The sequence below is a fragment of the Copidosoma floridanum genome, unplaced genomic scaffold (assembly GCF_036245765.1).
Source record: "Copidosoma floridanum isolate Cflo_tuat_1 unplaced genomic scaffold, Cflo_Japanese_pri ptg000017l, whole genome shotgun sequence".
NCBI lineage: Eukaryota > Metazoa > Arthropoda > Insecta > Hymenoptera > Encyrtidae > Copidosoma > Copidosoma floridanum.
Genome location: NW_028321894.1, coordinates 3,011,537 through 3,037,911, shown reverse-complemented (window position 1 = coordinate 3,037,911; position 26,375 = coordinate 3,011,537). Strand labels below are relative to the sequence as shown.

The 26,375-nt window shown below is 31.2% G+C and overlaps 1 protein-coding gene across 1 annotated transcript in view; it reads left to right on the top strand.

Annotated features, from left to right (window-relative positions):
• The window catches only part of LOC106644845 (uncharacterized), a 2,208,360-nt gene that overhangs the window by 1,848,092 nt on the left and 333,893 nt on the right, over positions 1–26,375 (top strand). Inside the window, exon 41 of the mRNA XM_089592443.1 lies at positions 347–538. Within this exon, the coding sequence (XP_089448569.1) occupies positions 347–538 (192 nt within the window). The remainder of the gene's footprint in view (positions 1–346; positions 539–26,375) is intronic.

Below are 26,375 nucleotides of genomic sequence, written 5' to 3'. Positions count from 1 at the left end.
GGTCCACTTAATGTTAGGAAGAACTACAACAACGTATCATAAGAAAAAATTTTTACTGAGAAAGAATAAGCTTATTACTATCAATAACTTACAAAAATGGTGACCCCTCCTGCTCCTTTAAGGGATCAAAGTCTTGTAACAAATACAAGGGTTAGTACTACAATGGTAAACTATACTTCAAATGCATATACCAAAACTTGTACATTAGTTAAAATAGTATTGGATAAGATAATCATATAGTAAATAAATTTTAAAAAAGTTAAAAAATAAGGCTCTCGAGCTTCTCACCGTTACCAAGGTTAATATGTATAAGAACCTTGCAAACTCAATTGATTTTTTTTCGCAGATTTAAAAAACTCTGACTTTGGGAGTGAAAAACTTACAAAAAAAATAAAAAGAGGACAAGAAGCCATTTCCAATTATAATTGTACAACTAATTTAAGCAACACTGTTTATCCTAATTCTAAAGGCAGATGGGCTCACAAAAAAACTTTAACAGCCCCAGTTTTCGATTTATTAAAGCAAGATAAAAAGTCAGGTAAGATCTTTTCTTATTAATTATCGACCATTGATTAGTGTTTTTCTTAGAGTTTTAGAGTCGTTAAAATAATGTTTTGTAATTTCCTATACAAGTCTATTTCAAACACCAACAAGTATAAGCTACAATTTGACTGAAACAATTTAAGCTCACTTATTACATAACTATGAATGCCAACCAATTTGATGCAGTATTTAATAATCTTTAAGGCTTTTTCTTAAAAATTAGTTAAATATTAAAAAAAAAAAAATTTCTACTTTTTCTATACAAAAATCAGGTTTTTATAATAAATATACTTGGGTTGCGGGTCCAAGCAAGTTTGATTATTGAACCAAAATTTTACTTCTACGAAGAAGTTCAAAGTAGTTGAAACTTTAACGCAAATAAATAAAAGTATAAAAAAGCCAGCATTTATGGAAAATTATAAACTATAAGAAAATTTTTCTTCAGATTAATTAAAAATGTATTTTCCTTAAGTCCATAAAGAAGGTCACGAAAGGAAGGTAAATGGCCCCAGATAAAAATAAAAATATAAAAAGTCTTTTGACTCTCCAAAAGTCAGCTTATGTTTACTGCAAGTTGTTCAGTTTTTTTAAAAATTATAATTAATCAATGATCAATAAAACAGTTATATGTGAAACTATATGACTTTTTACCTTTCTATAAAAGAAAGTTTTATGCAACATATTTCTTAACTTGGTAGTTTTGACGTTTACTATTATGCCAAACTTAAACTCATATTGTGTTTTATATGCAATGAGTTAAGTTGTTGGAAGTCCCGAAATAAAGTACTATTCTGTCATTAGCAGGCGCTTATACTTTTTTTTTTAATTGGAAAATTGATGTCTTGTAAGTTCTAATTGTCTAAGAATTGTTGAACAGCTGACTCATCGGTATCTAATTAACTTCGATATACAAGTACTGAAATCGCTATTCAACTTTAGACCATTTTAAACTTCTGATAAATCATTAAAGTTGGTTGCGAGTAAGATCTTTACCTAGGACTCACATTCTTGCGCACTTATGCGATGAATGTACACAACGTACCACGTTTGTATGTGCTTACTAAGGTCATTAGAAAACAAAAATCAACATTTGTTTAGGGACACCTAATATCAACTATTGTAAACTTTTTCTATAACCTGTAAAAAATTGTTAAACAAATTTCTTTCTTTTAATATGTGCTGAAAAGTCTTAAGTTTCTATTAGCAAAAAAAAATCTTTTACCTTGACTCAAAAACTTTCTCTTGTTCTAGATATTAATATCGTTACTTAGAACCTTTAGATAAACTACTGTGATGATTCATATGTAACTAGTTAATAATAAGTTATCAGAAGTATTTAATGACTATAAACTAACAAAATGTCTGAATACATTTTTAATCACTTTCGACCATTTTATCAAGTACTAACTATTCTTAACTATCTTTGGTTGAATTTTTTTTTCGAAAACAAACTCGTCGTCAATGAAAAGAAGACTTTAACTTTAAGAAAAAATAAATTTATCTGGCTTGGTATATCGTGTCATTATGCTGTGTGCATTTAACTGGCTATAAAAAGAATTAAAAAAGTGATAAACAAAGATAAGGCTTATTTTAAACACGAACATAAAAGTTGTACTGTAGGTTAAAAAAAAAATTTAGAAGTTTATGTAAGCCAACTGTTATGCTTTAACCCAGTTACTGATTCTTGAGTCTCTAAAGTAAAAAAAAAATTTAAGTAGTGGCTTTAACGGTAGGGCCCTACTTATTGTTCGTAACAAATAAGAACTTAAAATACTAAAAGTAAAACCTGATTTTTAGACGAAAAAGTTTTTACGATGAAAATCCGAAGCAACGTTAGTCACTTAAAAAAAGGACGAAGTTTTGAGGTTACTGAATACAAACCTATATTAGAATATAGAAAATCATTATAAGAGGTCCAATATCGTGACCAAAAAATGTGTAACCTTTGTAAAATTGTACGTAAAGAAGCTTACAGAGTCTTTTTTAATCAGCAAACATACACTACATCTAAGAGTGTGCAAATTTATTACAGCAAATCAACTAGTATCCAAAGAGTTTATAATTCTTACAGTTACATAGACATCAATAATATAAGAACTTTTAGTTACCAATTATAAATTTAACAAAAAAATTAGAAAAAATTAAGCGTGAAGGGTCTCAGGACTCCTGACAAAAGTAAAGCTGCCTCATACATATGGCAGTGAAACAATATCCAAAGTTGATTGTACAAATAATTTTTGTAGATATATACATACAAATACTAGAAGGCCAAAGCATACGCGAGCGCATACACAGCAATGTTGTACATTGTGGCAAAAAATGAGCCGCGAAGCTCAAAATTATAAAAAAGTGAAAAAAACTAATATAAAAAAAAAGTTTAAGTTAGGCATTTGAAAATCGTAGTAAAATAAAAGACACATCATAACAAAGGTAAAATAATATTCAAGCCGTTATTAAAACAATAACAAGTCATTTAATGTGACCTCAGATACGTTAATATTTTCCTAAAATTTCACTAAGCTTGGCCCTTGCAGAGTTACAGGAAGTTAAAGAAATAATTGTTGATCATCATAAAATTAACTGTAAATAATACTTAACAGTGCTAATACGTAAGCCCAAGCAAGTGTATAACTATTTATATGAAACTCACTTTTGCTGCTCAAAAGTTGGCAGCATCTCATAAGCCAGCAGACAGCTGACGTAAGGCAATGGAAAACGCACCTTACATTTATTTACATTTCGGCACATGCGGTAAAGTGCCGAATCATTAGATGTGTGCGTTTTATAAAAATAATTAAGGAAGAATAACTGAAAATTAACATTGCCTGTCGAAAATAAGATGTTCAGCGTATGTGATACTTGTGGAATTTATATACGGATGAACCTATTAAGTCAGATATGTAAAACCATTGATTTCTGCAATAACGCGTATATCCTTGTATTTTCATAGCAATAATCGTGGAGTTCATAAAAAAGGTTGTGTTTACTTTGTTTATAATAACAATTTCAGCAGAAATCAAGAACCCTACAAAACTTTTCTCTATAGAACAGGCTCAAGTACATCCAGGATTCATAATTTAAATTAAAATTGCACAACACTTGGCTCAATAGATGTAAGGTTAAATAAACGAAAAACAACAGGATGAAGCATGCTGTAAGAATCTTTTTTCTTTTCATATATATTAAAGTTTTTTACCTTTTTTTCCCAACCACAGAAAACACACAATAAATAAAAATAAGTTTGGTTTCCTGCACAAGCTTTGAACGTGCACTAGAATCATTCCAATTTTTGTTTAGTCGTCCATGATTGCAGACAAGATATTAGGTTTAATTATATAAGAAAGAATTTTTTTCACACAGAGATTAAAAGTCATTTACCAAAAAGTCCTTGATACTTAGTACAAATCGTTATGTGAAGTTTTTCTCTTTTAATCAGGTCCAGTTAGGTGCAATAAGTGACTTCCAAATTAAATTACAAGTTTGGATGGACATGCTCCGAAGAATCAGTTTTATCGAGGGCTGGGGTCACTGTTTCCTACATAGAGATGAAAGATTACACGTGGATGTCACCTGTCAAAGGGGTTCACTTCTAACTGAAGCTCACGTGCAATAATTAAATGGATGGCTTGCTGCTTATGCTCTCAACTTGTACCAAGAGTTTCAGAATTGTTATCTTAATTCAAGTGATTATAATCAAAAGAGTTAGTCACTTACAGGAACTTTTTTAATTACACTGTCATAAAAATTCTTTGACTAAATAAAAGTGTAATCTACAGAAAACTACAGAATACATGACTAGTGACTTATTCTTTTTTCTTCGCACTTGTATATGAACACATCTTTTTAAGTGGGGCCTTTATTATATCTGAAGTTAACATGCAATAAATGATTAACTAAATGGTTTGCTGCTGATGCTCTGAACTTTTACCAAGTGTTTTATAATTTTTATCCAAATTTAAGTGATTATGATCAAAAGAATAAGTCACTTACAGCAATTCTTTTTTTAAACTGTTATTGAAATTTTGTGATTAAATAATCTTTGATACGTGGTACAAATTATTTATGTAGAGTTTTTCTCTCAAAATGAGATTCATGTTTGGTAATAAGCGGCTTCAAATTCATCATACAAGTTTGGATGGTCATGATCAGAAGGATTAGTCGCATCAGGGCTAGATTTACTATCTTCAACATGGAGATAAAAGATTGCAAATGAATGTCACTTGTCAAAGGATTAGTTCTGCTTTTGGGTTTATCTGAAAGGAGAAACGTTGTATCTACTGAGAACTACAAGAAATATGACTGTGTGACTCAACTTTTTTTTCTTCTTATTTGTATTCGAACACATCTTTAAAAGTGGTGAGCATTTTTTCTTTTAACTAAAGCCAACGTGCAATAAATAATGATCTTCATGGTTTGCTAATTATGCTCCTAACTTTTACTAAGAGTTTCAGAATTTTTATTTTAAGTCAGGTGATTATAATTTATATAATGAGTAACTTGTATGATTTTTTTTTATTACACTGTCATAAGAACTTCTTGACTAAATAATCTTTGATACTTGGTACAAATTGTTAACGTAGAATTTTCATAATAGATTTCAAGTGGATGTCACCAGTCGTAGGATTAGTTCTGCTATGGGGTTTATCCAAACGAAGAAAAGTTTAATAAACTGAAAACGACGGGAAACATACTTGACTTTGTGACTCACGGGGAGAACAAAGATAGCGATTAGGAGCTCAAGCGCTTCTTAGTTACAAATAATAGTTACTTTAACTTTAAGGGGTGTAAGCACTTGTCATAGGTAAATAAAAAATGTATTTATGCTTGAAGGAGCAACTTTCATTGGTAGGAAGCACAGTTTTTTTTTGGTCATAAAAATAAACTGAATTACTTGTATAAAAAACAAGCACAGGCAAAAACTTTTTTTGTTGTGTCTATTTCTGAAAGTACTTTTCACAGGATTTGACTTGTAATTCATTGTTTTTTTACATTACAGGCAAGTCAATAAGAACCTTTAAAATCTATATTATACCTAACAATACAAAATTTATTTAATCTCATAATATACTACATTTTTAACAACATTTATTATTTCTTAATGACAATAGAAAAATTAAATCTAATTTTGTAAGTAGTTCCAAATGCATACAGTATTTTTTTACACTTTATGATATTATGAACGTATGTTTATAAATTACGAATACTGAAAACTAATGGAATTTCCAAGGAGAATCTGCATCTGATGTTTAATAAAGACGTAACTAAAATGAAATATATTTTACCATGTGTAGCATCGTGCTTAAACGTTATAAGTTAGTGATTTACAAAATTTAAAACTTATCATTAATAACAGTGGCTCGTAACAGACAGAACAAAGAGATGTGTTACTTGAAGTGGGCAGACATCTGAAATATAATGTTACGTAGTACTAATTTTTTTTGATAAGTAATATATTATTGTTTAATATGTTTGCAACTTATTTTTTATTGAAGTATCTCATTACAAAAGAAGAAAAGTTATGAACCTGAACTCACGAACTTTTGCAAATAAGCTGAACACGGTATCCACTTAATTATGAGCTATCACTTTCAACAAAATTGACCATAACACAGCGAGTGACAAATTAGCTCTAGTTCTATGTCCTAAATATTTTTGCGAGGCTTTCAACTAAAATACGATTTATTACTTAATATAATTTGTTGTTCGTAGGTAATACTTCAATGAGTAGAATTATTGAAACTCATATTTTATTGTAGTAGCTTATTACTGACTCAAGAATATGCTATATCTGCAGTCAGTTGAATTCGTGACTGAAACATATATGACATTACTTTTAACATCGTGTTTACAAGAAAAATAGTAAATATTTATATTGTTGCATCAAAAAACATAACTTTCTTTATGTAGTGGCTATTCTTATATTGCAGTTTTGTCATATAACTGCTCATTGCTTGCGAAACAGTATTTCTCTGACAGTATGTTACATGGTAAGATTACATTTATGTAAGATTATAATTATAAATTACTAGTTTAGCATCAATTAATACGTAGGTCCAACATTCACAAAATTTTAATTCGATTCCTATTGAACAGGGGTACACAATATTAAATAGTGGTTTCGTTTACATACGTTACAGAATATGTTTTACGCGTTTTAATTTTTTATGAATTCTTGGAATGATTTGGTTCTTTATTCTATTGAAATTCTGAAACTATTAAGAATTTTTAGATTGAAGTCATCTACTCACAGGTTTACATTATTTTTTAAGAAATTATTTTATAGCGTGATAATTTTTCTTAATCTTAAAATTACGTATGAGACACAGTTAAGTATCCTATACATGAAATGCAGATTTCCTCGTTAGCAACATACAACAATTAAAGACAATAATAGTAATTATCGAATAATACTTGTGACAACACACGTTCTGTCATATGTAAATTACCAAACATTACGCAAGTTCCAACTTTTCACGATCCGTTGTAGAAAAATGTACTAAATGCTAGTGTAGTGATCCCGAAAGATAATTTGATTTTTTTTTTAATTCAAAATAATTTTGCAATACAGTCTGCATTTGAATGTGGTACTGTTAAAATGATTTGACTGAATCTCCCAATAATTTTTAAAGGTCTGGTACCTTTCACGTAATTTACTGCATCTCTTACATAAGTTCAAAAATCAACAATCTTTGAAGAATCCATTAAATCATCAGGAACGTTGGTTAGATAAACTTCATTTCACTCGTCAAACAAGCTCTCATTGTTGTCTTTAGATCATTTTTGAAAACACTTCATCAAAATATCAAAAATATTTGGATTTTTCTTTCGAAACTCTTCTGACAAAGCATTAACTGGTTGTAGACATTTTGCAGCTTTCAAAATAGAATTTTTTAAATTTTTAAGCCATCTTCACATTTCTAAACATAACGTGAGTATGAAATGAAATGAATTCTTACAAAAGTGATACAAATCTGACTTGAATTTCAGTAATGATTATCTGATTTAATCTCTTAGTAGAAATTAACAAAACGTCAGTTATAGACAAATTAACTCGTGATGATCCGAGTTAAATACATCAATATCTTTAGCAGCTGTACTTCAAACGTAATTTCAATTTAGAATACACAATGCAATATTTATCAACCGTTCCATAATTTTATTTTGTGCTATGCAAATAATATCGTCCTTTTGCTAAAATAATAGATTGAGCGCTTTCGGTTCAAAGCAAGTATGTTGTAAAAGACAAAAATAGAGTTTCGTATGTTTCTCGTTCATCAATATTACTATTTCAGTTGCATCATCGTCACCGGTCAATGATAAATCGGGAGAATCTTCTAATATAGCCAGCCACTGCTATACAATACGATCAACGTAACTTTCTAAGTATAACCAATGTATCACACAGTTTTTCAACAACTTATGCTTGGGAATTTCAACTGTTTGTAAAAGAGATTGCAGGATCATGTAATTTATTAAGACTTTTTTTTACTTTAAAAATCAATTTACTCAGAGACATTATTTTTTTTGGTAATTCTTTAAAGGCATATTGTAAGCACAGGTCTGTACTGTGTGCTCGACATTGAACCCATATTATTCCAGGATCTGTTTAAGCTACTTTTGTTATCAAACCACTTTTTTTATTCACCATGGTTGAACATCCATCAGAATATATTGCGACAATATTATAAGACGGTATGTTATTATTAGCAAACAATCAAATTATTTATTTAAACAGACGATCAGCATCACATGATGCTTTTCGATCTTTCTCAATCACAGTAACTGCATTTTATCTCGTTTTTAGCAACGTACTGCATAATAACTGCCAAACATTTGTCTATCGTGATGTCAGTTGACTCGTCTACACAAATAAAAAAATGATTTTCTCGTATCGTGTTCATCAAAAGCTGTTTTGCATACTCCGCCATGACATCCACAGTTAAACGACGAGCCTTCGTTTTGTTCATACAGCACTCTTTCCATACTCCACACTTCTCAGATTAGAAGGTCTTGAGCATATCAAGGATATTTTTAAAAGACATGTTGATTAAAACACATAATCCAACAGACTTCAACTCCAACTTCGTTTTTCTGAGCCAGAAATCACTGTTTTCTTCTGAAGATAACTGTAAATCCTCTTTGGTGTACAGCGATTTTTTCTCATAAGCTTGAAAATGTCTTCCCTTCTGTGCATGGTAAACAATAACATGATACCGAGCAACCAGTACCTTGTTGCAAGCTTTGCAATAAGCTTTATCATTTATTAGCTTGTGTTTTTCTAACTAATCTTGAAAGGTTTTAAGCCATTTCTCTCGAAATTTTCGTTTCGTTTCCTGCCTGATTTTTTTTTTCATTACTGTTTTTACTACCATCAAACTCTGAATAATGTTAATGATTTATATATATTATATAAAAATACTACATTAATAATAAGACTTGTTAAAGCAAAGCTACACAAAAAATAATTATTTTATCTATAATTACCCGAACTTGAATGTAAATTTAAAAAAGAAAAAGAATGGTCTTAGAACATTTGCTTTATTGACGTAATTCACTAAAAATTTTAGCATTACTAGCATTAAGGAGGCACCACAGCATAAGGAATTAATGAAATGATTTTATTTATATGTAGTTCCTAAGTTAATAACTTAATGATTTGAGAAAGTGCCAAGGTTCAAGACCACAGACTGAAAAAATGTATCAAGGATTATATAATAGAATTGTTTGATTTGCAACATGACTACTTACGGGAAGTTATAGTAAGTTTTTTTTTATCATATAACTCTGATTGAATTAACGAATAAATTTTGATAAAATTGCACAAAGGAGGGCAGTAAAACACGGTTAAGATGTCTCTAAAAAAAAAGTATTCATTGACTGGATTTTTTGGATTTTTAACGAGGAACTAATAAAAATTTCTAAGTTCCAACAAAACATTAATGTTACAAAATAGAACATTGGCGTGAACCTCTAACCGAAAAGTCTCAAATAGTTTGATCTACTGCGCACATCTACTTTGACTAATGCAGTTGGTGTGGTACTTCCCTAAATACTATTATTTCGAAAAAAAAGTTGCACATTATCATGCATTTGCTAATTTAGCCCTTAGTATTGACCAAGGGCTAGTAAGTATACAGTTCAAAAAAATTAAAAAATTAAAACATTAAACTTTTATCCGTTTTTGGTTGCCATTATGCAATTATCACTTCATACACAAAATATTTGTTATTTGTATTTATGGGTTACCAGTTACCAGTAATGTGCATCCCCTGACACTGATCATACTTTTTTTAATGTTAATAAGTTACAACTTACGGAACTTTTGGATGATGCGGGGTCCCGATGTAGGGAAGGGATATGAAAAGTACGTGTAGGACCACGACCAGGTGCAAGGAAACGTGAGAATGGTCGAAGACAATTAGCGATTTTGGTGGCTTTAAATAATAGAGGGGGATGGCGGAATAAAAAGGCGAGTACAAGGGAAAACGGGAGCTTTTCATCGACGAGTTCGCCAAGTTCAAGCAACCGTTCTGGCCTTTGGTAGAAGAAACCTTAAATTGTCATCGTGTGTCTTGTGGATGATTTAGTCTAAGCCATCCCGCTACGTCCTGACTGGTAGCCGTGAGTAATAGAGATCGGAATTTAATGGTGGAGTAAAGCTCGTGAATCTTTTATGTTCAATGATTCCTCACCGTAGAGGTAGTAAAACCCTTACTGGTGGCCTCACAGATGTGCCTCATCCCTCGGATCCCGTTGAATAAAGCGTTGTGCTTTTATTTTGTTTATAATTTACCTACTTAAATTGAATTGTGTGTAAAAAACATGTTGTATAGTTTGATATTACAGTAAAAGTGCTGTATTGGACAAAGTTATAAGTTAGTTGATGAAAAACAGATTTGTTTAGTTCAAAGATATTGAATAAGATATATTTGTAAAATACAAATTGTTTTGCGATCACTAATCCATTATTAGATTTATGAGAATTTTTCTACTTATGAGCAATGTTTAGGTGATTTCCGAGAATGGCTGGTCATTTCTGAACGAAAGAACTTAGAAACGCAAAAATAGCTTTGTTTTCTCATATTCTTGTTTCAACAAGCGCCTATTAATCTGATAAAAATTGAGTTTTATTTTGTTGTTTTATTTTAAGATATTGGTGAATTAAAATCACTGGATATTAGAATTTATAAAAAATTATCACGTGAAGAATTGTGTAGTGAGATTCTTTTTTTTTTTTTATTTTGCAATTAGGAACATTTTGCTCCCGATGTTTTGTCTTCTTTTCGATAAGTGACTCATTGTCTAATTGCTGTTAGAGACACTTCATATTATCTTTTTGTAATGAATATCTGAGATTGCGCATTAAAGTTATTTGTAAACATGTACACAGAAGATCGAGTTAATTAACCTGTACGTCTCCTTGTCCAACAAACACCACACAGTATCTTGCTGTTTGTGCAACTAATTTTTGAAATAACAGAATATGCTTTTGTTTTGTCCAGTGACTTCTGCTTTACTATCCTTGTCATTTCATATAAGTTTGATCTGAAAGGTCATAGATATGGGTACAGGAAATGATAACTGTAATTGCCTTTAAAAATGTGACGATTCATGTATACCCTTTAACACCTACATTGAATGCATGTACCAATATATTTTTGTATACTTGGATTTAAATTTGTTACGCAGCTTGCAATACCTAAAGATAGATGTAGTACTAAATTAAAGATGAATAAAAAAATTTGTCAATGATGATTTCAACACAGATTAAGAATATTATTCTTTATCACAGCCACATAACTTTTCTAATTTAAAGAAATATCATGCAAGACTTGTAGACTCACTCAAAGTACTGTAGAATGATCTTGTAACGATGATAAAAGTTGCAACACTCATAATTTACATAAAAATTTCAAAAACTCATCTGTTAAGCCAAAAAGTGGTGAAAAGAGTTTTTTATCAGTTATTTGAATTTCACGTAACAATATATTACTTAATAGTACAGGAGATATATAATAACCACGTAAATTAAAGTCGTAAAAAAACAAAGGTTACATTCTTGGCTTTTTAAGTGTATGGGTTCTTTGGTTTTTATACAAACATACTTGTATTTTGTGAGCGGTGATGCAGATAAAAAAAAATCTTACACCATTAGAAAGCCAAGCCAAAAATGCATAGAAAATGATTATTTACTTGATATGAACCCACACAGAATCCTTAAAAAAATGGCCGTGGAAGACGTGATGCAAAGTTACGGTTGTATACATATATATACTAGCTCGCTAATCGATGGCCAGCAACAAGTACACGGAGAGAAAAAACATGCGACAAGCACTAAGACATGTCACTAGCGCCAAGCCTATTCACGGCCTTGTGCGGCAAAAGCTTTAGTCGTAGATTTGTACGCAAGGAACTGCTTGCTTTCACGCTAAAGTCTTACTCCATGCTACGAACGCACAAGATTCGATGCGGACCTCCTGGAAGCTAGCCCGTAAATTATCGATTTGTGTAAAAAAAAATACTAGGTGACGTGTTTTTATCGGCACATTCCGTTTATGCAAATAATAAGAACTGCACATGCCTCACTTTTGTATAAAAAATTAAAGAAGTTAGTCGATTCGCAGGCCGTAGTTGGATCGCGATATCTCTCTTATTAGAGCGTATTTCCAACTGCACAGGGGCTTAAAAAACTGCACATTGTCTAAACTTAATTGCACAGTCAAAATTTATATCTGCACACTCTTGATTAATTAATAAATAAATAACATCTCTTTATAACGCCTACGGGTAATATGCAGCTAGTGTAGTTACATATTGCGCACGTACGTGGCCTGTGTTAACTTTAGCAGTGTGTAGCTGCAGCTCATGCGCGGAAAAATTTAAATAAAAAACGTATGCATTCATACAGTGTGCAATTGTGGTGCAGCGATGTCCATGCGTAAGTATACAATCTTCAATGCTAGTATGGGAATAGTCGCCAAAAAATAGCTTACTTTGAAAAAAAAAAAAAAAAAAAAAGGAAAATGTATACAACCAACGCCATTCTGGCCTGCAAGATATTAAAAATCTAATAAACAAATTTAGTTACTTGACTTGCTCTTTGGTGCGGCGTATGGTTCTAGGGAGGTTCTAGGAAATTTTTGCCTCATATATACATATGTAGTGGCTGAGGGCTGCATCGTTTGTGAAAGTGAAAGTGAGCCGTCTGCTGCGCGCATATTCGCAGTGTTTACGTTGTGGTTTATCAGTATAAATAACGTTTAAGATGAAATATGTATAAATAAAAATTAACTCTTTTTTAAATAATGTAGACCAAAGAAGAGAATTACGTATATTTTAATTCGTTATACTTTCAGTGCCACTCCGCCATATAAAAATTCTTACCCAAAAAAAGGTGAGGTTAACGTATAAGTGTAAAGTTTTATTTATTTTTGCCCTCTAAACCTTTATTAAAAATATTGTTATGTCTAGATGTCAAGACAATTAAATAGTAAAAAATCATGAAAACTGCAAACCAAAGAAGCTATAATACAACTTGTTGAGCAATCGAAACAAAAAGAAAAAGGCATGGATGATGACAAGATGATGTTCTGGAGAGTTTACATTCAAGGGCTTGTTCATGTTTTAGCATTTTCCTCTTGCTTAATTATCAACGTACAAGGTCATACGATTAAATACTGAGTATACAATTCTGTGCATCGAAGAAAAACCAATATATGCTGTATAATGTACATTTGTGAAGCAAATTTTCATAAACAAAAAAATTTTATTATTACAACTTATACAAGTGTTTTTAATGTAATGTACACAACATTACAATTTTATGTCTAAACATCAATTTTATATGAAAAACATCAATATCATCAATTATTAACTTTCACCGATGGTCCTTGAAAGTTTTTATACTCGGCTTCTCTTTGTTGCTCTTCATGGAGAAGTCCCTGATACCAAAGGTTTGTTAACTAATTCTCGAAGGCATTCGGAAAGACTCTAAGAGACTCGATTGATTCTCATCACAACATCAAGGATACACGTTTAACTGCAGCTGAAACTTTAAACATACAGGCAAACAGTGGTTTACAGAATCTCACAACACACAGGACACTGCAGTAATTCTTAAAAGTCAGAGACAAACTATACAGAAGAACACTCATCAGGACAATCTGCCAACTCTGCATCTGTAAAACAAATTTTTCACAAAGTTTAATCCTTACATCTAAATGTGCATTTGTAAATTGAAACAAAATAAAACACAACTCACCTAATAGTACAGAGAGCCATTAAAAAAGCTCGAACAGTTTAATAAACAGAACCCCAAGGGATAACAGATCTCTTGTCTTTTGTCTAGGAGTTCATGTTTTACCACGTCCTTGATTGTTTTCATAGAAGGCTGCTAGTAACACCCTTTAAAGTCCATGTAACTTAATCTTTTCCTTCTTCTTTTTATTCTCCAGAGCACGATGACCAATTGCCTACATACTTATGAGTAGGTACGTAGCAGAACATACAAAAAGATATGTACTCTATAAAAGCTATGTGGTCTTGACATCTAGACATTACATTACTTTTAGTAAAGGTTTAGAGGGCAAAAATAAATAAACCTTTACACTTAAACGTTAACCACACCTTTTCTTGGGTAAGTATTGTTATATGGGAAAGTGGCACTAAAAGTATAACGAACGAAAATATACGTAATTCTCTTCTTTAGTCTACATTATTTGGAAAAAGGTTAATTTTTATTCATAAATATTTTATCTGTGACGTTATTTATACTGATAAAATACAACGTAAACACTGCGAATATGCGCGCAGCAGACGGCTCACTTTTACTTTCACAAACGATGCAGCCCTCAGCCACTACATATATATATATATATATATATATATATATATATATATATGAGGCAAAAATTTCCTAGAACCTCCCTAGAACCATACGCAGCAGGGCCACATAGCGAATTTTAATTAATCGACTTTCATCGATAATCACCTAACATTAATGACAATAAAAGCATAGAGCAAGTCAATTAAATAAACTTGTTTATTGGATTTTTATATTTTACAGGCTAGGATGGCGTTGGTTGTATACTTTTCTTTTTTTTTTCTTTTTTTTTAAATTAAGCTATTTTTTGGCGACTAGTCCCATATTAGCATTAAAGATTGTATACTTACGCATGGACATCGCTGCGCCACAATTGCACACTGTATGAATGCATACGTTTGTTATTAAAATTTTTTCGCGCATGAGCTGCAGTTACACACTGCTAAAGTAAACACAGGCCACGTGCATGCGCAATATGTAACTACACTAGCTGCATACCATCCGTAGGCGTTATAAAGAGATGTTATTTATTTATTAATTAATCAAGAGTGTGCAGATATAAATTTTGACTGTGCAATTAAGTTTAGACAATGTGCAGTTTTTGAAGCCCCTGTGCAGTTGGAAATACGCTCTAATAAGAGAGATATCGCGATCCAACTACGGCCTGCGAATCGACTAACTTCTTTAATTTTTTATACAAAAGTAAGGCATGTGTAGTTCTAATTATTTGCATAAACGAAATGTGCAGATAAAAACACGTTTTAAAGAATCTTTTTTTTTGCACAAATCGATAATTTGCGGGCTGGCTTCCGCGGTGAGCGCTCGGGTCGAGCTTGTGCAGTAGACGGAAGAAGCTCTGTGCAAATTTTACATATCGTCTCTTACGTTGAGAGTTTCGATATATTATACCTGCATGGAGGGGATTGCAGGGTTGCACCACGATATACATACGCATATACCTGTGTCTATTACAGTTGTGTCTCTCTATTTGTCTATGTATATATGTACAGTACCGGACGTTATGAATTTTAAGGTGAGTTTTAGGTTAACAACAAACTGTAGATAAACAATTTTGGTGTTTATACTCAAATAATTAGTGTGAATACGAAATAATATATGTACATTAAAAAGTTTGTACAGTTTTTATGTGGCTTTTCTTGTATTTCGTCTTACGTGTTCATGTTTTAGCCCCATATGCTCTTAGTTTCATGCATGAAACTGTGTCCCTGTTTCCTAGAACTGAGTAACAGAATCGAACTTTCAATGTTTTTCTTATAGACAAACATATTTTTTCTTTTATTATTTATGTACATGTTTTAGGACTTGCATGACAAAGCTACGAATGTGAATAATAACTAGAAATTGAAAAATTCAACTGAAGGTGGTGGAGTGTCTTTAATAAACATTATTGGTTAGATTTTTTTTCTCATTCAGTGATCAACTATTATAATTTTTTGTGTTAATTCAAATATTTTTGTGTAGCTCTAATATATTCAAATAATTAGTGCATAAATACAAAATTATTACAAAAAATAATGTACAAAATATATTGTAGGTATGAGAAATAAACTGTTTTATTGTGTACTTGTAACATTATTCATCATCTCTTTTTAACAAAAAAATGACATAATATAAAATCAATTGTCAATATTATATTAACTGGAAGTATTAATTTGACAATACACAAGTGATATCTGTCCCAAAAGGGGATATTTATATTTTTATTATGTATTTCATTAAGCACAAAAAAAAATCAAAAATGTAGATTACATTTGAAAACAAATACAGGTATACGTGTATATATATATATGCATGCATACACACACACATTCATACGTACATGAAAATTACATTAAATATAGTATCCTCTTCATCTCAGCTTACTCTATCGTAACGAAAGAGGCGATGTGTAGAATTTACACGGAGCTTCTTGCGTCTACTGCACGGGTTCGACCTGAGCGCTCACCGCATCGAATCTTGTGCGTTTGTAGTAAGAAAATAAGCCGCGTCCAATTTTTTAAGAAATATTGCTAAGAGTTCCAATAAAATTTATGAAGTTAAAATAGTCTTGAAACGAGAGAGTTTTTATGTATTACTAAAATAATTTGTTATTTAAATAATTAAATTTCACAAGTTAACTATTCAGCTGCATATTAGGTAAATACTTTTTTCCAATATTTATTTATTAGGATGCAATAATTAATTTGCCAAGATAGTGCCAACGTATAAATAGTAAGTGAAGTCTCGGAATACAAAATTTAAAAAATTTGGTAAAATTTAAATTTCACGTGTCAACTCACATACAATGTTTTTTTAAAAATTTTTATAAGCAAATTTTGATTTAAAAAAAAAATGTGATTCAGAACCCAGTGCAGTCAATAGAGAATCATCGATAACGCAAAAATGCACTTTTCCTCAAAAACCTTTTTTTCGTCCCATTGTAAATATTTCATTGGGACTCATAATACTTATCAGACGTCTGACGCGGAGAAAAAAACAAAATTTTGGCCGAGTACCAGCCGTATATACTGGCCGTTCACCTCTCTGTTCTCGCCAAGCTCTGCCGCTCCACGGCTGCTGTTTGCTGCTGTTGGTCGGTTAGCGCGCTACTATGTCTATAAACAAACATAACTTTGCATTACGTCTTTTACGGCCTTTTTTCTTGAGATTTTTGTATGGATCAAAATTAAGTAAATCATCGTTTTCTATGTATATTTATCCTTTTTAGCTATTTTTTGATCCACATTACCGCTTGTTGGATACAAGCATTTTTTTTATAGAAAAAAAAATAGAACTCGTTCAATTAGGGAGCTGTAATTGTTACCATCATTTTTTAAGACCTCGAGTTACGTAATGTTAAATAACAAACACACTTTACGCACCGGTTTAAGTAAAAGGTACTGTAACCGAACTAATTATTTGTAAAAAAATGTGACACCAGTAAATGTAACCCTTACCTTGCGGCAATTAAATCTGGTGTGTTACTATTGACTTACAAAAATAATTTCTCATTGATATAAAACTTTTATCCCAGTCGTTCTAAAACAATTTGAAATACTGAATTTAATGAACTTAATAAACTAAGATAAAAATTTTTTTAATCAAACATTTTGGATAAACTCATGTACTATAAATGACGGGTGGATGTGGGTGAAGCGTATTATAAGAAATTAAAACCTAATGGGTCGTCATGAATTTCACAGTATGGCTAGATCAAGTATCAAAATGAATTTTGTTAAGGATACTACAGCCTCAAACATGAGAAAAAAAATTTATTTTCGATTGAGCACCGTTTTTTAATTAAATTAATTTAATTTTGTGACACAAAAAAATGGAAAAAATCTTTTTTTATTCATGATTGACCATACTTAAATTATTTATATATAACAAAGTAAATTTTACTTGAATTAAAAAAGTAAGTTATTGCAATATCATGTTTTACAAAAGTTATTAACATTTAGTGATCATAACGAATGCTCAAATTTTAAATGTTGTTTATCCTTAGAAAAAATTTTTTTTTCTCTTCTGCTACGCATTACTGCTTGATTTATGTAAGCTTCTCGTTATACCTTATAGTTAGGATTGTTAGGAATAATCAACAAAAACATTCTAGAAGATTTTGACGTAGTATACAGTCTTTCAAACCTTGGGCAGCCTGCACAGTCGTTTTTAAGATAGTAAATAACTCTTAGTTTTGAGGTGTATGCCACTATGTTACAAAAAACTTTGTCTTTTATATCCATTAATATTAGTGGCAGCAGGTATAAATTTAATTTTTTGCACTCGGCAATGTTTACATACTGATGTAGCTAGCCACGGCTATAGCGAGGCCACATGACAACAACTCTTAAGGCCTGCACGATATATAATGTTTTGCAACTATGGTACGATTGGTGGCAGGTATTAATTTTTCACCTCATCTGTACTCCATCTGTTACTCTAAAATGCATGCGATCCATCGTATCAAATTCGGTATAGCACGTCAAAATGTTCAAGTCTGATTTTGATTTATTATTCACCGATGCTTGCCCGTCCAAGGTACTTCCAAAGAATAAATAATGCTAAAAACCAAATAGGTTTCATCGATACTTCCTCGCTTCAGGTAGCATACCACCTTTTGGAAAGTTAAGCTGTTCACACAAATATTGAAATTCATGAGAAACTGTTACTCAATGGATGTACAGTTCAAATTTCAGAGTATGCAAAAAATAAATTAAAAATTTAAAGCTATTTGCCTAGGCTAGGGTAGCGCCAGCGCCACAAGAAGCTACTAATGGAACTGCTATAATGCATTTTAACAAAGTGAATCAGCATGGACGAGATATACTAGACTAGAGTTCTTTTGTTATTGGATTTAGCAATGTTTTAAGCTATATATGTGATTCTTTGCGTAAAATTGTTGGAGGTACACGTATTTGCAATAAAAATCATATTATGTTTTGTGGTATCACTGGCCAAAGTGACAAGAATATTGACTTTCTTGCAGTCGTACTGCAAACTTTAGCCCTAAATGACAAGACCATCGAAGTAAAAGTAAAACTATCGCTTAAGGTAAATTATTGTGAAATATTCCATTGCTCTTGTTGATGTTCTACTGGTATTCTTGAAAAGTGTGAGTAATGTTGGTGTCTTAATTTGTTTAAGTCGGTAAAAATAGGATGGTAAAGGTTACTTCTTCGAATTGACAGTGCCAGAGGAAAGAATTTTCATTTTACTTCCAAGTACAAAAATTGAAAAAATTATAATTTTAATTTGCACTAGCAAATACGTTTTCTCAGATTGTCGGTAACAGAGCCACCTACTCCTAGAGCAGTCATCAGTACAAATTACAAATTAGAGTTGCATTAGTTACAGACCTTTTACTCGATGACTTGATGAAATATGACGATGTATTCAATTTTTGTTTTGGCTTGAGGAGAATAGTCCTTTCTTCTGTCAGATGACCATAAACGGTGTGAAAACTTGCACCAACAATTTCTAATTACATGAATACTTACATTTGCAAAACAAGACAAACAGTAGTTCTTGAATAACATAAAATTACTGTGCACGTAATGATTTGGAACGAAGTATCGATGCAATAAAACTTGATTTGTTGTATGTGCTGATTAATAGTAAAGCAGCAGAAAACTGATGAATTTTTGCTGCGTTTTTTACAAATTGCAGAGTGTATATACTGCACAAAGTCAACCAACAGTTTACAGAGAGTAAGAGGGAGAGAGAAAAAAAGGAGAGAAATGGAGTTGGAGGCTGCGAGGTGGACGGACTAGGAAAGTGATACTTTTTTGTGCAATCATCCTATCATTATGACTTCGGGAAAAAATCCGTAAGTAGCTGCATGAAATACCCAAATATGCGCTCAGCAAGTACTTGGTTATATATTATATAGTAAGGCTCTCTCTATCTCTTTCTTTCCACTTAGGTGCACGCTTAAGAATCTTTACAAGTTAAAAACAACAGTTTATTGTTTGCAGTTATAAAATATGGGGTAAGAAAGTTGTTCTGCTTGTTCTTGGAAACGCCTGTTAACAACTTTATATCTTAATATTGTATTAAACACGTTTAAGACGTGATTTAATATAGAAAAACTCATGTCATGTTACGGTCACTGAACGAGCACGTAAATAGCAAACGTATACTTTGTTCGCTGCTTCCTTTGTCCAACAGCAAGTAATATAGTTAAAGTACTTATTAAATGAGTCGGTGTATAAAGTGTCTTTATTTTACAATAATAAGGTAAATCGAGGTTGTAAAAACCGATGAATACATTTTTGGCTTTCTAAATGTACAGGTTCCTTATTTTTTTGTACAAACATGCTTGTACTTTTCAAACGGTAATGCTGATCAAAAAAATGCTTACACCATTCGAAAGAGGAGCAGAAAATACAAAGAAGACGATTAGTCACTTGATTTTGGCCAACACAAAATCTCGAGAAAAACGGTTGTGAAGGACATAATGCAAAGTTACGATTGTATATAAATATACTAGCCCGCTAGCTGATGGACAGCAGCTAGCAGCAGCCGCGAAACAGTAGAGCGCGGAGAGAGGAAAGAGGGGAACGTCCAGTATTTACAGCTTGTACTTGGCCAAAATTTTGTTTCTTCCTCTGCGTCAGACGCCCGAGAAATATCACAAGTCCTAACAAAATTTTTATAATAAGATGAAAAAAAAGTCTCTGAGAGAGAGTGCATTTTTGCATTATCAATATTTCTCTATCGACTGCACTGGGTCCTGAATTACGTTTTTTTTTGTTTATAAAGAAGAATTTACTCATAAGAATTGAAAAAAAAATATTTTATGTGAGTTGACAATAAAAATTTTAATTTTACAAAATGTATCAACACTTGTTTTTTGAGCCTTCACTCACTATCTATACGTTGACTCTAGCTTGGTGAATCAGTCATTGCATCTTGATAAATAATTATTGAAAAAAAGTATTTATTAAAAATGTAGCCAAATAGTTAACTTGTTACATTTCATTATTTAAATATTAAATTATTTTAGTAATAACAAAAACTCTCTGGTTTCTAGACTATTTAAACTTCAAATATTTTATTAGTACTCTTAGCAATGTATCTTAAAGAATTGGACGTAGCTTATTTTCGTCTTTTGTGATTGACACTATAGCCTGCTACTTTTCATCCTGGGTTTAAATAAGAAAACTGGCACTTGTTAAATGTTTTTTATGTAAAAACAAAATGTATCACGGAGACAGTAAATTTTTGCATCATTTTGAATGCTGTATTGGTTGAGGATAGGTATTCCCAAAAAAAGCAAAAAATTTTTTTAATCAATACACAAAATGTTTTTTTTACATTATTTTGTTTTATCTTTATTCATTGTAGTTAAAAAAAAGCTCATTACTTAACTAAGGAGAAGAAATAAATAATGTTTTGGATAATGGGCAATAACGTATGATGTGACGCCGAGGGTGTTCAGCATGCGATCTGAGGAATTCCTTTTTTTTCCCCTTGGTTGTAAACAATTTTTCACCAACTTCACCTATCCTACAAATTTTTGCTCCTTTTTTAAGCGCAGTGTGTTGAAAATTTTTTTGTAAACCATAAAATTTAATCAAATATGACACAAATATTTATTTGTATTTGATATTTCTTTTTGTATTTGGTATTTTTTACTTTATTAAAATGACAAATTTACAATTGGACCGTCTGCAATGAGTATTCTTTGTTGTTGCAATCTGAAATATATTATTTCAATAAAAGTAACAAAAGTAATGCTATGAGATCCAATATTTGTTTAAGAGTAAAATATTCTAGAAACGATAGATTTTTTTTGTATTACTATGGTAATTTTCAATTAAAATAATTTATTGCTACAAGCTAGCTATCTGGCTACATTTTTCATAAATTTTTTTCAATATTTATTTATCAAGATCTAGTGATTTAATTGCTAAGCTAGTGCTAACGTATTAATATTTAGTAAAGGCTCGAAAAACAAGTGTTAATACATTTAAAAAAATTAAAGTTTTAATTGTCAACCCACATAGAATGTTTTTTGAAATATGTTTTTGGCAAAGTTTCATTTGCAAAAAAAATATGATTTAGGACCCAGGGCAGTTGATAAAGAATCATCGACAATTCAAAAATGCACTTTTCCTCAGAGACTTTTTTTTCGTCCCATTATAAAAATTTCATTGGGACTTTTAATATTTCTCGGGCATCTGACGCAGAGGAAAAAAGAAATTTCGGCCGAGTACAAGCCGTATATAGTAGCTGTTCCAGTCTTTCCTTGCTGCTCCACGGCTGCTACTTGCTGCTGGCCGTCGACTACCGGGCTATGATGTAGATATATCTGTGTGTGTGTGTGTGTGTCTATATACTATCGTAATTTTGCATCACGTTTCTTACTGCTATTTTTCTTAAGGTTTTGTGTAGATCAAAATCGAGTAAGTAATAATTTTTTATGTAACTTTGCTTCGCTTTCTAATCGTTTAAGCTTTTGTTATCCACATTACAACTCGTTGGATATAAGTATTTTTTTACAAGAAAAATGCATGGAACTGGTGCCCTTAGGAAGCAAAAAATTTGACCATAATTTTTAACGACTTCGAGTTACATACTTATTAATTATGCAGACACTTTAAGCAACAGATTGTTTAACAGTTATCTTTACTAGACTATATATATTTTTCTGTGAACGAAGAATTATTTGCCTATTTTTAAGTAGGAATACGTTTGATATAAAAAGCACTAGAGTTACTATATGGCAAATCACCGAAATTTTTAAGTTCAAGAAAAAAAAATTTAAATTACTAATATGAAGAGCATACTGGTCCAGTTCCGTGTGAAGTCTTGTCAAATATTCAACGGCCAAATAAACTTATATTTCATTTTTTCCCAATTAAGTGCTCTAAAAGATATAAGTAACTGTTCGCACAAAAAAAGTGTTATTGAATATTTCGTTAAAAAATAAGTATTTTTGTGCTTTTATTTCTTCTTACTTTAAGGAGAAAAAGTCTAATATTCTGTTTAAAGTTTATAGTGTTTATGCTTATTACTATAGTATTTCTGGGCAATGTTGTTTATTTCTGAGTTTTATATGTAGACTGAGAAAAGGGGGGTTTCCTCAAAAGAAAAGTTATTCTGGTTTTTAAGAAAAAGCACAATACCGCTAATGATTGATGTATTGTAAATAACGTTTTAAACACAAAATTTTACACTTAGACATTTCACATTATGATAGACTTTAGGCTTTGATGTAATATAGATGCAGTTTTTTTTTGGAATTTTTTCCTTGAATACTCTTTACAAAAATCTTTTTGTCCACTGAAAAAGCACTGTTTTGCCACTTAATTATTGCCTCTATGGTAGGTCAGAAAGTGTTCTATAAGAGCTCATTCTCTTTCTTAAGAGTTGTACTTTCAGTCTTTTTTACAGCTAATCGAGTTTTGCAACAAGGGACTTGCAAATCGAAATGCAAAAAGTGCCTAGTTGCAAATGAGATAATCTTTATGTAGAAACATAATCGTTTGGAGTTTTTACCATCTTACTGGCAGAATCTCTCTCTTAATGTAAAAAAAATTGAATGCCCTTGGATAAATGCAAGCAAAGATACATTTTTTTTTAACTCCTGGCACACCATTTTACAACTAAAGAGATGGAAGGTTATAGGTATTACAGTTCAACAGTAATATTTTTTGTACAACAATAAATTTTGTTGCAGTGCCACATATTGTTGCTTGTACACTTAAAGTAGACTTTGATTTTGTCGGTAAAGTAGAAGTACTTCTGTAAATTTTTTTTTTTTTTCTATTTATGTACACATTACCGTTACTTTTTTAATTAAATTTTTACTACCTTTTTAGGTCATTTATTTATTAAAGCCTTCATTAAAATGTTAATGTTATTACAACTCTTTCGTATACGTTGTACATTGTCGTTAATAAATATAAAAATTAAACGCATTAATCTGTAAATACACGGCAATTATTTGTGTGTTATGATCTATGTATAAATATTGTAACCGCTGTCAGGATTGCGTACCGAAATCTATTTATTCAAATTCTAATTTTCGAAAACCTACTAGAGTACATTCTGAAGGCAAAATATCGATTCATAAAGTTTTACGATAACAGCAACTTTTTTGGGTGCCTTAGGGGTAGGGGGGTTTTATTATCGGTTGCTTCTTTATTTGGGGATTAGATTGATGATCAGCGACCCAAGAAATTTACTAGAGCACATTTTAGTGGCAAAATATCGATTTATAAAACTTTACGACAAAAGCAAGTTTTTGGGGTGTTTTGGGGGATGGGAAAGTGATATTATTAGTTTTTTCTCCATTTTGATGTCAGATTCGTGATTAGCAACCAAAGAAATGTACTACAGCTTATTTTGAAGGAAAAATTTTGATTTAATAAATTTCACGACAACAGCAACTTTCTGAGGTGCTTTGGGGGGGGGTGAGATAAATGGTTTTTTCCATATTTAGACGTCCTATTTATAATCAGCGACCCAAAAAATCAACTATAGAAGATTTTTGTTGTCAAATATTTGTTTATTTAATTTTAACCCAAGAGCTACTTTTGGGGTTGCTTGGGGGTGTTTAAAATTACCCCACTTCCTTGATTCTGCTGGAAATAAATGTTTCAGGGGGTCTAAGTAATACGTAACAAAAAATTTTTTTAAATTGGTGCTTGTCTGCATCTTTTCTTTACTTTACAGTATTATCTGGCTTGTTTAGTGCACTATACAGCGCATAAGCTTATTTAAATTTTTTTTAACCTAATCTGACGATATAGAGCGCAAAAAACTGGTTTTGGCCATAATTACTATTTCTTTCAGATCATTTTCGATGACCAAACAGTATCCGTTCTTAAATTTTTAAAATTGTATCATACTTATCCCCGTAAGGCAATTGTTCTCTCAAAACTCAGAACGAAAATCTTAAAAAAGCTAATTCTATCACTCTGTTTTGGATAGATTTATTTTGGGTTTCCAGGAGATCCTAATCGTGCCATTTTATAGTATAGAATTAATGTGTGTCGAATAATAGTTATCTTGTGATCGAGATTTTAGAAATGAGTGCGTAGTGTGAGTGTGATGGCTTGGCACGATAAAAAGTGTGAGGTTGTCACAAGAGTGTTATAATTTGTTATAACTCTCCCACACAAGTTAATTAACAAAATTATAGTCACAGTTCATGGAATCGATGGGTGTTATCTTTTGTCAATCGTTACACCCTTCATATGAATCAATAGGACTTGCACCTTCTTCGCATCTATCCAAGGTAAGCACTGTAATTAATGGGCTGGTAAAGTAAGCCTGCAATGTAATTCGTCCGAGTGCATATGTATGCACCCCCCCTCCCACAAACATAAGGAGATTAATGACTTTAATTTTTCTATCAATTTTTTATTATATGCTACAAAGTTAAAGAAGTTAACTAACTTAGGTGAAAGTAGAAAACAATCAAAAGCAATAAATATAGTACCTTACACAAATTTCATTCACAGTTGTTCATTGTACTCTGACAGACATAAATTTATTTTAAAAAAAAAGGTGTTTTTCATCCTATACAAGTTAAAGGTACAACGAATGTTTTGAATAAAAGATGTAAGAATTTATAAAATATAGGCTATGTACATGTTCATAACAAAATGAATGACAATAAAAATCGGAAGGTGTAGCACACACGTTAGTCTGAATAAGTCGATATTACTATCGAAATAACTACTGTAGTAGCTATACTTCATATTTTTTTGAATGGTATCAAACGAATCATAAGAGAATCTATCTTTTCATCTAATAATAACTTTTTAATTGATCAAAACTGTACGCAACGTCAATAACTAATTTTTCCTTGGCCAATAAATTTGTACGTATATCCATCGAGCCATTAATAGAAGAAAAGTGTAGTGTGTAAGTCTTAAAATGTACTGAATAAATCATAACCACCTGTAAGAATAATTCAGTCTTACCTAATACACATATCAAGTAATAATATAATTTTCGTAACATACAGGCCTTGTTTCCTCTTTTTAAAATAAAAGGCAAGTACATGCATAAACATTCCTCAATATTATTTATGTATACTATTCTGAGAAAAGTAACACATACAAACTGAACCAAATTTTGGTAAATAGACAACTTTTTTCTATAACAGTAATTGTAGCTAAATACTTTTTTATCCGATTCTAGTGAGACGATGAATTTCTCTTAGGACACATCTAAAAGCTTACGTTTGGCACTTAAACTGTACGTTCCGAAATTAAAAAGAAAATCTTACCGATTATGGATCAGATACTATGTTATTACCACAATCTATAAAATTTTCTGCACATTTTCGAAAGAAACAATTAAAATAACGAACGGTAAGTTTTGAATACACCCTGATTGAATAATTAACTTGAAAAAAATTCTTACAGTTTGCTTGCAAGACATTAGGTATGCTTTTCCATGAAGTAATTTATGCGATGGTTGGCTGTGAGGTTATGATGTATCACTGACCCCAGAAAAATACCGAGCTTTCATATTTTGTGATGTTACGCCC